Here is a 13,754-nt window from a genome sequence, read left to right as displayed (position 1 = left end):
GGAACCCGAAGGGGCCCCAGAGGGAGCAGGTGGTCAGTGGGTGACTGTCATTCTGCACTTCCCGCTGCTTGGTATGCTGCAGCTTCATTTAATATACACCTGCCCAACCTTTCCTTATCTTCTTCTTCCCTTGTCTTTGAATCGTTACTCTTCCCCTGGCCATACTAGTTGGCCTGGATGCTTCGTTGCAACATCATCCAAGGGCTCATTGCTTGAGTCTCCATTACTCTCATAGATATTTGTTATGATTACGACCTTCTCACTGAATAATGATCCATTGACCTTAACGAAGATATGCTTCCATCACAGTTAAATGGCTCCCCTAAGCGGGCCAATCCTTTCAGCCGCGCATCGCCGTCACCGACTCCCTCCCCGACTCAGCAGACAAGAGGTATTCGCCCGAAGTCGGCCGTTGTTACATCCACCAGTAAATTCGAAGAGGCCCGGGGCCATTTCCGAAACTCTGCTTCCATCTCACAGTCACCAGCTCCGTTGGTGGCACGGACAACGCATCGCCCGAGATCGAGCTCAATAAGGAATGATGTTTCATCCGGAACCTTTGCGCCCGAATTCATCAAGTCAGAGGAGCTACGCAGGGGTGCGGATCAGATCCGGGGACAAGAGGGCGACAATGACTTCTCCGGCAACAAGTATGTCTGGCTGCGCGATCCCGAAAAAGCATTCGTGCGTGGCCTAGTTCTCGAAGAGCAAGAAGGTGGCCGGATGCTAGTCCAGACCGACAATGGAGAGGTATAATCACCCAATGCAATCGAAGTCTGAGCTAGAGGAGCTTACGGATAAACACAGCAAAGGGAGGTCGACGCTGACCAGGTCGACAAAGTGAACCCGGCAAAGTTTGATAAAGCAGATGATATGGCTGAACTCACACATCTTAATGAAGCCTCAGTGGTTCACAATCTGCACACACGATATCAAGCCGATCTTATTTACGTGAGTTATACTGATATGCTGACGAAATGATAGTTTTCAGAGCTAATCCTTGTCGCACACAGACTTACTCGGGACTCTTCCTCGTTACTGTGAACCCATATTGCCCGTTGCCAATCTACACAAACGAGTATGTGAAGATGTACAAGGGCCGTAACAGAGAAGAAAGCCGTCCCCACATCTTTGCTATGGCTGATGAGGCTTTTCGAAACCTGGTCGAAGAAGGAGAGAACCAGAGCATTCTCGTGACGTAAGTCTACTGAAAGGCTGGCCACAGACCCTTGACACTAATGCAGCTGTGAAGAGGAGAGTCGGGTGCAGGTAAAACCGAGAACACCAAGAAGGTTATACAATACCTTGCAGCTGTTGCGACAACCGATACCCCTTACGCTCGATCAGGTACAAAGCAGTTGTCCGCCCTATCGCAACAAATTCTGAGAGCAAACCCCATTCTGGAGGCGTTTGGAAATGCCCAGACCGTGAGAAACAACAACTCTTCTCGCTTTGGCAAGTTCATCCGTATCGAGTTCACCCGGGCCGGCCAAATATCGGGTGCTTCGATCGATTGGTATCTACTGGAGAAGTCTCGTGTTGTGAAACCCAATTCCCATGAGAGAAACTACCATATCTTCTACCAGTTATTACGGGGAGCAGATCGGAAGCTTAGGGAAGCTCTCCTTTTGTCCGATTTGCAGATTGAAGATTTCGCCTACACTCGTGATGGCAACGATACCATTGCCGGGGTCTCTGATGAGGACGAATGGAAAATGTTGATTGAAGCTTTCCACGTCATGGACTTCTCTGAAGAAGACCAGATGTGTATTTTGCGCACTATCGCAGCGGTCCTTCATCTTGGAAATGTCACTATCGTCAAGGAGAGCCTACGAGCCGATCAAGCTGCACTTGGTCCCGACTCCTTGAATAGTGTAGAGAGAGCTTGCCACTTGCTAGGTATAGAACCTGACCTATTCGTCAAGGGACTGTTGCATCCCAAGGTCAAGGCAGGCCGCGAGTGGGTGGAAAAGGTTCAAACGCCAGAACAGGTGCGACTAGCGCTAGATGCTCTCGCCAAGGGTATCTATGAACGAGGATTTAGCAATCTTGTCGACAGGATCAACAACCAATTGGACCGCAGCACTGTCGCTGGCGATGACAGCTTCTTCATTGGAGTCCTCGATATTGCCGGTTTCGAAATTTTCAAGAACAATAGCTTCGAACAGTTGTGCATCAACTATACGAACGAGAAATTGCAACAGTTCTTCAACCACCATATGTTCGTCTTGGAGCAAGAGGAATATGCACGGGAGCAAATTGAGTGGCAATTCATCGACTTCGGAAAGGACTTGCAACCAACAATCGATCTAATCGAGTTGACCAACCCTATTGGTATCTTCTCTTGTCTAGATGAAGACTCTGTTATGCCGAAGGCTACCGACAAATCATTTACTGAAAAGCTGCACTCTCTTTGGGATCGGAAATCACCGAAGTATCGTGCTTCTCGCCTAAGCCAGGGATTCGTTCTGACGCACTACGCTGCTGAGGTAGAGTATGGCACAGAGGGCTGGCTCGAGAAGAACAAGGACCCGCTGAACGATAACATAACGCGACTCCTTGCCAGATCGGGTGAAAAGCATGTTGCGACTCTGTTCTCCGACTGCGGCGATGCCGACGATGACAGCGACTACCCGAAGAGTCGCGTGAAGAAGGGTCTTTTCCGCACCGTTGCGCAAAGACATAAGGAACAGCTATCTAGCCTCATGAATCAGCTGAACTCAACACATCCACACTTTGTGCGCTGTATTATACCAAACCACAAGAAACGCCCGAAGATGTTCAATGCACCCCTGGTCCTAGATCAACTACGTTGCAACGGTGTACTCGAAGGAATACGAATTGCACGCACAGGGTTCCCCAATCGGCTGTCATTTTCGGAATTCCGCCAACGTTATGAAGTTCTCTGCCCTGCCATGCCCAAAGGATACCTCGACGGCCGAAATGCCGCTCATGTTATGTTGCAAAAGCTCGGGCTGGACCCTGCTTGGTATCGAGTCGGTCGTACGAAGGTATTCTTCAGGGCAGGTGTCCTGGCCGAGTTGGAAGAGAAACGAGACCAGCTTATTCGCACCATCATGACCAGGTTCCAATCTGTGGCAAGGGGATTTGTCCAGCGACGTATCTCCAACAAACGCCTGTATCGGGCGGAAGCGACACGGATCATTCAGGACAACTTCAAGACTTACCTCCAATTAAAGGCGAATCCATGGTGGAGATTGTATTCACGGATGAGACCTCTTCTGGGAGAAACTCGCACTGCCAATGAAGTTAAAAGACGGGACGAGAAAATCAAATCCCTGGAAGCGAAGATGAACCAGGATATAGCTGATCGTCAGAAGTTAGAGGAAGAGAGGCGTCGTACCGAGATTGAGATACAGAAGATTCAGCAAACGTTGGAGAGTGAGCGTGCCTTGGCTCTTGACAAGGAGGAAATATTCAAGAGGCTCCAAGTCCGAGAAGTTGAACTTAGTGAGAAGTTGGCAGGTGCTATCGCAGACCAGGAGAACCTCGAAGACCAGCTAGACGACCTAATAGCTGCCAAGAAAAGAACGGATGACGAGCTTGAGCTCCGGATAACTCAACTGGAACAAGCAGGAGAGATCATCCAGCGCTTTGAGAACGAAAAACATGAGATGCAGGCACGTCTGGAGGAACTCGAGAAGAAGCTTACCGAGGCCGAAAACTCTTCTGCCGAGAAGGAGTCCAGGATTAAGGACCTGGGCCAAGAGATGAAGATGCTGCAGAGTCACCTCAGCTTGAAGGAGCGCAAACTGCAAGATCTAGAGACAAAACTGTTGAAGACCGATCAAGATCTTGAAGTTAAGCTGTCCCAGACCTCGAGAGACCTAGATCAGTCCAAGAAGCACATCAAAGAGCTCATTGAAGAAAACCGTGTAATAAGACAGCAGATCACCGACCTCTCCTCGACATCCACAGGCTATGAAGAGATGCTTAGGCGGAAGGAAAGTGAAATGGCTGTCTTGCGAAATGATGCTAAGAAGCATGAAGAGGAGAAGCGATACCTAGAGTCGGAGAAGATTTCTCTTACCACGCGACATGGCAGCATGCAGGAACGCCTGCGAGAACTGCAAGCCGAGGTGGACGCGATGAAGTCAGAGAAGGTTCAGCTTGAGCGAGAGGCAGCCGATGTCAAGAAGCTCCTGGAGGCGAAGATCTCTGAGGATGCCGAGGCTGGCGAAAGCCGAAAGCTTCTCGAGCAGCAAATCCAGGAACTGAAGAATCAACTATATAAGGCACAAGCAGATCTGAGCCGGGAGCGTCAATCGCGTGACGACGTGCAAATGCTTGCCGAGCATAATCTTGCGGAGCTCAAGGACAAGTACACTTCCTTGAATGAATCAAAGATTATCATCGAAAAGGAGATGTACATCCAGCAGGACACGCTTCGTCGTGCCACTGAAGCCCGCGTTGCTGCTGAGCAGTCACGCAAGGAACTCCAAACTGAGTTGATTCAGCTGCGGGACCGTTTCACGAAGGTCGAAGATGCACGATTAAACGCAGAGGCCGACATTGAACGCAACATCATGAAGCAGGCCAACGAGCGCCTTGAGAGTGTGCGGAAAGATTTGGACGATAAGACACGTCAGCTAGAGGAGGTAGAAGCTGAAAGGTCACGTCTTTCCACCCGAATCCAAGAATTGACCCACGCTATCGCTGAATCTGATAATTTCCGCATTCGCCATGATCAGCATAAGGAACGCCTGGAGAGGGAACTGGTGACGCTCAAGGGTAGACTTACAGCATCGGAGAATGATAACCGAGCTCTTCTCACAAAGATCCAGCAAAAGAATCTCGACATAGCCCGATCGACTTCCAGGGCCAGCGACAACTCGCGCCTGCGCATAACTGCTCTTCAGAAAGAGAAGACGAAGCTCGAAGAAGACAACAAGAAGATAAGTCGTCAGCTTGGCGACCTCCAAGTCAGCATCACTTCTCTGGAGAAGCAGAAAGAGAAGCTCTCTTTGAGCCTGGAAGACCTCAACCATGAGGTTGCTAGGGAACATAAGGCCAGTAGGAATGCGGAAAAGGCTGCTTCCACTGCCAACATTCAGTTGGCGGAGGCAAACAGGAACCTTGAGACCGAAAGACAGCTCCGGACCCAGGCACAAGCGAATACGCGCAAGCTTCAAGGCTCTCTGGATACGGCAAACAAGGAGATCGAGGATCTACACCGGCAATTAATGTTGCTGCACAAGGTAGTGGAGCCCGAGTCTGATGACTCGGAATCCTGGGAGAAGGTTCAGCCTAGTCTGGCTAAGAAGGTTGATCTGGCACAACTGCTGCAGACGACACAGAGTAGATTGCAAGTCACCGAGGAGAAGTATAGTCGAGCTGAGGCCCAACTGGCGGAAATGCGTCGCCGGCATGGGGATGAGATGAAGGAGCTGGATGCACGTTACGCCTCATCTAAACGCGCCTTGCTGGAGGAAATTGATCAGAACCAGGTGGCTAGCCCCCGGACCCCAACCCATCTCAGAAAGAACTCCGACAATGTTCTGGCAAAGAAGTTTGGCACTCCTACAACGCCGAACCGCAGACTTAACTTCAACGAAACGGCCAATGACTCTGCTCGTTCCGACAGGACCGTGGATACGGTCGGCTACCAAAAGCGGATGGATCTGGCGACCGAGATTGAGGAGCTCCAGAACAAGCTTCAAATGAGTGAGATGCAGAACAAGCATCTCCAGAACCAGCTTTCTCAAGCGGCACCTGGTCGAGACATGTGGCAGGAAGAAAGCCCTTCTCTGCGACGCATGCAGCTGCTTGAGCGTGAGAACGGACGTCTGCACGAGCAGCTCGATGACTCCTCAAAGAAGGTTTCCGCTCTGGAGAAGAACATTCGGTCAGGCGATCTTTCACTACGGGACGTCCAAGCCAAGTCGCATGAAGAACTGTACGACCTGATTAACTCGCAGGAGCAGTCCAGAAGGTCTTTGCTCAAGGTGCATAACGAAGCCATTGCAGAGTTCAGCGACGCGAAAGCTCAATTCGAAAAGCTTAAGAGAGCTAAGGCTACGCTCGAAGTAGAACTCCGTGACGCTCGTTCCGAGTTCCAGGAGCTGCAGGTTGCAAGGGACCAGGATGCTGCTAGCCGAGATCAGCTTCTCCAGGAGTTTGCTGACCTTCAGATTCGTCTTGATGCGGAGACGTCGAAGTCAGCCGATCTAGCTTCCAGTATGAGCTTGTACAAGGCCCGTGCCGATGAGTATTTCAGCAAATTGGAACAAGCTGAGATTGCAGTTCTGAAAGCTACCAGAGCAGAGCAATTCGCCAAATCTCAGGCCCAGGAGGCCGAGGATACTTGTGCCCAGATAATGTCTGAGCGCAAACAAATGGATGCCCTGGTTGAAGACTTGCAACGCCAGACCCAGTCGCTCGAGGCCAGGATGGAGGATCAAGCAGCTGAGCTCCAAGGCGCCCTGCAGGCCAAACAGCGCCTCCAGAACGAGCTTGAAGACTACAGAAACCAACGTGCCATTGATATTGAAGACAAGGAGACATCAATGGAACAGACCAGGCAGAAGTATCAGCGCGAGTTCACAACACTCAACAACGAGTTGGAGATGGAGCGTGAAAAGGTTCTTAACGTTCGCGGTGAGAACTCACGTCTCCGTGAAGAACTTGAAGACTTGCGGAGCAAGTGGGACAATGAAGTCCTGAACAGCTCTACTTGGGCTAAGGAGAAGGCTCGAATGGACATCATGCTTCAAGACGTGACGACATCTCGCGACGAGGCAGTCAATGCTCATAATGAAGCTCAGAGCAGGGTTGTCTCCCTCCTGTCGCAGGTGAGAACTCTTCGCACCTCCGTCGACGATGTGACCGCGGAGCGTGACATGCTGCTGAAGGAGAAGAAGATGCTGGAAACCCGGTTAGCTGAAGCAGGCGAAAGGTTGGAGGACCTTGCCAAGGGCGAGAGTCCATCGATGCGCAATGCTGCCAGCATGGACCGTGAGTTGTTGGAGCTGAAGTCCAAGCTTGCTCAACAGGAAGATGTTTCCGCAGCTGCAGTCGGTAAGATGAGGCGGGCGGAAGCACTGGCGACGGAGATGCAGAAGGAAGTTACTGCTGAGAGAGAAACAAATGCCCAGCTCTTCAAGGACAAGGCGGCTCTCGAGAAGCAGCTGAAGGAGTCTCAACTTCGCTGCGTGGATCTGGAGACCAAGAGCTACTCATCAGGAAGCCAGGACGTCCGGTTCTTACACAAGAGAATCAAGGAAGTAAGTTACCCCATGAAACTGATGAATCTAATGCCCTGGAAAATACTAACTATCTTGAAAATAGCTGGAGACCCATCTTGAAGACCAGGAAGCCAAGCACAGTTCTGAGCAGCGTTCGTTGCGGAACGTCGACCGCACGGTCAAAGACCTGCAGTCCCAGATTGAGCGCCGTGATAAGATGAACTCCCAGCTGAATGACGACGTTAGCAAAGCCCGCGACAAGATCGAGCGGCTTCTCCGAAACATTGAGGAGCTTCAACATGCCGACTCGGAGACGCAGCTGCAAGTGCGCCGAGCAGAGCGAGAACTCCGGGAAGAGCGGGAGAAGTCTCTCAGGTTGGAGCGTGAACTAGAGGGATGGCGAGCGCTCCGTGTTGAGAGGGGCAGCGTCCTCGGACGTAGCCACGTCGGCGCTTTCAGTGATGCCGGAAGCAGGAGAGGGAGCAGCGTGTACGGAGCAGGCGATATACCGCAGCGGATGCCTAGCAACACCAAAGGCTTCTTGTAAGACTATGACGACCTAGCAGGTTGACCCTGCTGAGCACATTGCTCTAACTACACTCAGGCGCTAAACATTCATTTAGGGCCTGAGCGACCAATTACGACTATGACTTGATGGCAGCCCTGCATGGCTACGGAGTGTTGACGGAAGGCGGCGCTTGGATTATGCTTTTGAATGATTTTGATGTGTACTATGTTATATGATCTGTTTTAATGCTTCATGATGCATCTTGACGATATGCAACGGATAGCCGTGTGCATTCCCAAGTCTCTGTTATTGTTTTATGTGGTCGTTCACCAATTATACCTCGAATTCATCATTGCTGAAGCGGTTCATAAAAATATAATACACTAGTACCAGAAAACATGCTATACACAACCCTTAATTCTAAATATTGCCTTCCTTTCCAATCGACTAATATCGACAACATTAGAAAATCAAAATTAACTTCCCATGTAAGCCGTAAGCCACCACAACTCAAAACAACATTGCACTGCATTATTGGCAGCAAGGGAGACAATAAACTCGGTAGACTGACAGCCAAGAACCACGGGTACCGTAGCCGCGCGGCTGCATCTGTTAGCGCTCGCTTGTCAACGGGCGGACGAACCCACCCGAGCTTGGATCAAGAGAGAGCGCGAGAGCCAGCGTTCCAGTCTCTCATTCTTCACTTCAATCCTCTCAACCACCCAGCTCCATCAGCCACGGGGATCCCCCGCGCCACTCTTCACAATGGTAAGCCTTCATCACCAACTCAACCCCCTTCAGATCGCCCCTTCAAAACAAGCAACAAACCGTTCCCTCGAATCTTGTTCAACTCGATACCCAAAAATCCTCCTCCTCGCCTTCTCCCTTCGCCTTCAACCACACCCAAACGTCAAGCTCAACCAGAACTCCCCCAAACTAACAAAATGATCAGGCGCGTAACAGCGAAAAAGCCCAATCGATGCTCTTCCGTTTCCGGGCCCAACAAGCCGCGGACCTCGGAATCATCGACATCGGGCGCACGCGCCGCCCGAAAGCCATCACGACCGTTGACTCGATCCCGATGTGCGAGAAATGGCGCGGCCAAGTGCTGAAGGAAATCTCACGCAAAGTTTCCCGGATCCAGGAGCTCAGTCTAAGCGATTACCAGATCCGCGATCTGAACGATGAGATCAACAAGCTTATGAAGGAGAAGTGGACGTGGGAGATGCAGATTCGGAACCTGGGCGGGCCGAACTATATGCGAGGCTCCGGACGGGTGTTTGATGATGATGGGAGGGAGATACCGGGTGGTGGGAAGGGGTATCGGTATTTTGGACGAGCGAGAGAGTTGCCGGGTGTGAAGGAGATGTTTGAGGCGGCGGCGAGACGCGGGAGGAGGCCGGCCGAGGAAGAGGATGAAGAAGGTGGAAAGGGGAGAGGTGGTGAGATTGCGACGAAGAAGGTCGATGCTAATTACTTTGGATATGGGTTGGATGAGGAGGATGGGACGCTTTTGGCGTATGAGAGGCAGAAGGAGAAGGAGGCTGTTGAGAGATTGCGCAGGAAGGATGAGGATGTTGAGGATGGGTGGGAGCCGTTGCCTGGTGATGCTGGCGATGGGGTTGAGTGGAGGTTGCCTACACTTGATGAGGTTCAGGAAGAGTTGGTTGATCGACGGAGGAGGAGGTTGTTGGATAAGATCTCATGAGGTTGTGCGGTTGTTGGGGCGTTTGTCCTCGTGTTGTTGCGCTATGCGCTGACTCGGGGGTTCTCACCTTTTTTCTTGTTTTTCTTTTTTTTTTTTTCGTCTCTATCATGGGCGTTTAGGGTTTACGATGATTTCTCGTCTCATTCTTGTCTCTCTCCTACGTCGTTCTGCGGTTCTAACAAGTCTACTATGCATCTGAGGGGAGGCAAAAGCTCATTGATGATACCAACATGATTCGTTCTTTTGTACAATGGATGGGAGAAATATCTATGTTACATGATTCTTTATCTATTTACAGCTTGGGTTGCTTTCTGCCCAGCTTCTCAGCCTTCAAGGCCTGGGTATAGCTGGTGGGTATCTCTCGCTCTCCGCCTTCTTGCAGACGGCGTTCTTCCTCCTTCAGGTCATCAAGCATAAACCTGCCCAGGTCGCCGGCACGCCACTTTTGGATGAAGTGCAGTGCCGCCAGGTCGGTGTTTGGAATACCGCCCTTGGCCAGGAGACCAGCATGTCGGGCAAAGTTGTTCAATAGAGGTACAATCTCGTTTGTTGGCTCAGACCATCGCTTATATACCTCGGCGTCATTCAGGTTGATGTGATATAATAGGTAGTCGGCTAGCGTGACCGGGGAGATAACCGAATCCTTCACACAGCCACACAGAGCTAGTTTAAGCATGTTCTCTGCATCCGGAACATATGGCATAAATACGCCTGGGGTGTCCAATACGTAGACGTGGGAGCCACCTTCTCTTTCGATGATCTTCACGGGTGTCCCGATCTTCCTTGTGATACCTGGTTGGCCACCGGTCCGCACGGCCTTGGCCTTGCCCACGCCCTGATTACGCAGGTGATTGATGAGAGTCGACTTGCCCACATTAGGCATACCAACAATCATCACCCGGCATCTAACAAGCTTGTCTGGTCCTTCTGCATCGTCCCGCAAGTGTTTTAAGATTGTGCCCACATCTGCCCTAGAGGACGAACTCACGAAGAATGTAGCGCCGTTCTTATTGAAGGTTCGAATGGTTTTCTCCGCCTAAGCGTGCAAAGATCACATTAGCACTCGAGTGCCTATGGCATTTTCCTTCGACTCGGAGCATTCCACTCACCAATTTCTGCGCATTCGATCCTGATGCTGCGCCCAGATCTCTCTTTGTATAGACGGTCAACCGTCGTGTCTTGCCCAGTGCTTCTTCGAACATAGGGTTGATAGAGGTAACGGGAACCCTGTAATCACGACACTCGACTACATAATCGATAGAAGAAAGCATGTTCTGCATCTTCTTCAACCCGGCCCTGTGGTGACCCAGGAAATAGGACCTCGGGATAGACCCATAGTTGGGGAAAACCTGACGCGGAACGAACTTGGCTGCCATTGTCATCGGTCCATAAAGTTGCCGTGTGTTTTAGGTGTCTTTAGCGACTTGATCTCCTATCCAGCTGGCATCATCAAGGAGTTGAGCGAAGTTGTTGCCGTATGGAGGGCATGGCCATTGGCATCGGAGGCGAGGAAATTCCTCCGCGGGAGAGATTCTGTCGGCTGATAAAGGCGGTGAAGAAGGCGGATCGCTGTTATGTAACGATAGACTGCGGCCTCTGTCTATCTACATACTCCCAGACGACAACTACCAGAATGCCGAAAGGAACCCCTGTAGACATTGCTTTATGATGTGAAAACATACCGATTTGCTAATGACTTTCGAATGGGCTGTTGAGCCAGGAGGTCTTGGCTATATTGCAGTACCCAAAGGGGTGGGATTCACTGCTGTAGAGTGACTCCTATGTGACAAAGTGATTTCTTATCGTTTATCATGCTTGGTTATTCACTTCAGATAATCGCAGTACACTGAATATCCCAGTTGAAATGATCAATTAGCCTGCTCTTGGGCGGCTTCACCCGTGCGGTTCGGAGAGTATGCCGTGAGCCTCTTATCGGGATATGATACGTCATGAGGGCCAAGGCGGGCATCGCTGGTTCCCCGCCAGACCAACTTTCAACCCCTCCAGATCACCATTGCCAGGCTACTCTTTACCATGACTGAACAATGCCATTGATATCTGCCTTCCGACCACCCTCCACGCGGAGCTCCTCTCTCCGGCGTAGACCCCGTAGGCAAAGGAGGTCCCCGAGACGTGGCGATGTCCAACACAATCAGGAAGTTGGTCGGGACGACGACGAAGAAGAAGATGAAGATGCACATTCCATCATAACGCCATCCAAGCATACGCCCAGGGCCATCCGGGTACTACGGGGTTCTGTGTCGTCAGGGGGCCCGTTACGGCCTTTTCGTTTGATAAAGCAGGACATTCTGAACTTGCGCCGCAGATACGTATCCGACTGGACTGTGTTCAATCAATTGATCTTTGCCAGTGCGGTCTATGTCTTCTTTACGAACCTGCTGCCGGGTATCACCTTTGCCAGTGACCTCTATGTTCTGACTGGGCAGAATTGGGGAACTATTGAGGTTGTATTTAGTACAGGCCTATGCGGCATCATCTTCTCACTGTAGGGCTTGTTAGCATCGGGAACCCAAGCAACATTGACTGACAGCATTTCAGATTCTCAATCCAGCCACTAACTATCCTTGGTGTTACTGGTCCTTTCTCAGTCCTTGCTGAGAACATCTATTCGTTATGCGAGGATGTCTTCAAGGTGAGATCCTGAAAAGAAAATTGTGCCAGTAATGACTTACAAGTAATCCCCAGATACCATTCTTGCCATTCATGGCCTGGTCTCTGATCCATTCTGCTTGGCTCCACTACGTCCTGGCTATAGTCAACGCCCACGATTGGACGATGCGCTACGTTACCACTTTTGCAACCGAGATATTCTCGCTTCTCAACAGCATTATCTACTTCCATAAAGCTATACAAGAACTTGAAAGAGCACACGAGAGCCTATCCTTTGCAGCATTCCTCTACGCTATCATAGGAGCTGTGGGAACAATGCTGCTCGCGATATTCCTATCCACGGCTGAGAGCTGGCGCCCCCTATTCCACCGATACATCCGAATGGGTTTAACCGAGTACGCTGCTGCGATTTCCATCATCATCTTCATCGGGCTTCCCCACGTTGGAGAACTAGCCCATCTGGACAAGATGACACTCCCCGTCAGCACCTCATTCAAACCTACATCTCCCAGTCGGGATAGATTCCTCGTCGAGTTCTGGCATCTCCCCGTATCCTGGGTGTTCGCCGCCATCCTTCCCGGAATCATCATCACCGTGCTCTTTTTCTTCGATCACGAAGTTAGCTCAATCATCTGCACTATTGATCGTTACGGCACCAGAAAACCAGGAGGTTTCGCTTGGGACATTGTCCTCCTAGGCACTACAACAGCACTATGCGGCATTCTAGGAATACCCCCTGCTAACGGACTTCTCCCCCAAGCTCCCCTGCACTCCGAATCCCTGATGCACACAGAGAAGGAGCAGCGCACAATCACCGTCGACGGAGAAGAAAAGACCGAAACATACGAAGTGAAGCGCGTCTACGAACAGCGCTGGTCAGCATTCCTCCACTCAGCCGTCATCCTCCTCTTCGTCAGTCCGCCCTTCATGAAAGTGCTCGGATTGACCCCAACAAGCGTCCTAGCAGGGCTATTCATGTTCATGGGCGAGCAGAGCCTATCAGTCAAGTAAGCCATCCACCCTCCGTACCACACTAAAAGAATCAAACCCCACTAACAACACCAGCCCAATCCTCTACCGAACCTTCTACCTCCTCACACCACCCTCCGAGCTCCCTCCCCTCCCACTATCTCTTGCCCCACAACAAGAACAACAACCAATAACCTCCGAAGAAGAGCCCCCAACACCATCATACATCCCCATCCACCTCTACACCATCCTCCAAATCATTATAACCGTAGCCATCTTCATCCTCACCCTCACCCGTGGCGCACCCGCATTCCCTGTGCTCATTGTCCTATTAGTCCCCTTCCGTCTTCTCATAATGAAGCGCTGGTGGCCCCGCGAGGTCCTGAGGTTCGTAGATGCATGGGCATGCAAAGAAGGGACGCCGGAGGATGACGAAGACGCCGAGGCGAAGTTGCGCAGTGAACATGAACAGACGGGAGGAGTTTTCGCTGCGCATGATCAGTCTGGTTCTGATACTGCCGTGACTGAGGATATGCGGATAAGCCAGGGAGTTGACTTGGGGGGAGGTGATCTCGGAGATAGACGTGGGGATGATGGGACTGGGAATGAGTGGGTTGAGTTGGGCGTTTGGGGTCGTAATGATGAGGAGGCTGGAGGTCCGGCACGACATCATGGGGAGAAGTGATCAAGACACTGTGGTATAGAGGAGGGTTGCGATGAGATGGATAACTGG

The 13,754-nt window shown here is 51.2% G+C and overlaps 4 protein-coding genes across 4 annotated transcripts; 3 read left to right on the top strand and 1 right to left on the bottom strand.

Moving 5' to 3' along the window:
• Positions 1-294: 294 nt before the first annotated feature.
• AKAW2_11736A (type II myosin) lies at positions 295-7,835 on the top strand (the record flags this gene model as incomplete). Its single annotated transcript, XM_041684253.1, has 6 exons — positions 295-750; positions 808-951; positions 1,014-1,198; positions 1,253-7,244; positions 7,309-7,748; positions 7,829-7,835. 6 exons carry the CDS (start codon positions 295-297, stop codon positions 7,833-7,835), a joined length of 7,224 nt encoding a protein of 2,407 aa, XP_041538456.1.
• Positions 7,836-8,478: 643 nt separating this feature from the next.
• On the top strand, positions 8,479-9,421 carry ISY1 (pre-mRNA-splicing factor ISY1; the record flags this gene model as incomplete). The annotated part of the gene is made up of 2 exons (XM_041684252.1): positions 8,479-8,481; positions 8,666-9,421. The coding sequence occupies 2 exons, from the start codon at positions 8,479-8,481 to the stop codon at positions 9,419-9,421; spliced, it is 759 nt and encodes a 252-aa protein (XP_041538455.1).
• Positions 9,422-9,713: 292 nt separating this feature from the next.
• On the bottom strand, positions 9,714-10,803 carry MTG1 (putative GTPase MTG1; the record flags this gene model as incomplete). The annotated part of the gene is made up of 2 exons (XM_041684251.1): positions 9,714-10,457; positions 10,531-10,803. The coding sequence occupies 2 exons, from the start codon at positions 10,801-10,803 to the stop codon at positions 9,714-9,716; spliced, it is 1,017 nt and encodes a 338-aa protein (XP_041538454.1).
• Positions 10,804-11,466: 663 nt separating this feature from the next.
• On the top strand, positions 11,467-13,706 carry AKAW2_11733A (uncharacterized protein; the record flags this gene model as incomplete). Its single annotated transcript, XM_041684250.1, has 4 exons — positions 11,467-11,927; positions 11,981-12,074; positions 12,128-13,059; positions 13,118-13,706. 4 exons carry the CDS (start codon positions 11,467-11,469, stop codon positions 13,704-13,706), a joined length of 2,076 nt encoding a protein of 691 aa, XP_041538453.1.
• Between the last annotated feature and the right edge of the window lie 48 nt (positions 13,707-13,754).

The sequence above is a fragment of the Aspergillus luchuensis genome, chromosome 1 (assembly GCF_016861625.1).
Source record: "Aspergillus luchuensis IFO 4308 DNA, chromosome 1, nearly complete sequence".
In the NCBI taxonomy this organism is placed as follows: Eukaryota; Fungi; Ascomycota; class Eurotiomycetes; order Eurotiales; family Aspergillaceae; genus Aspergillus; species Aspergillus luchuensis.
Note: the sequence above shows the minus strand (reverse complement) of the source record. Positions and strands in the feature narration are given on the sequence as shown.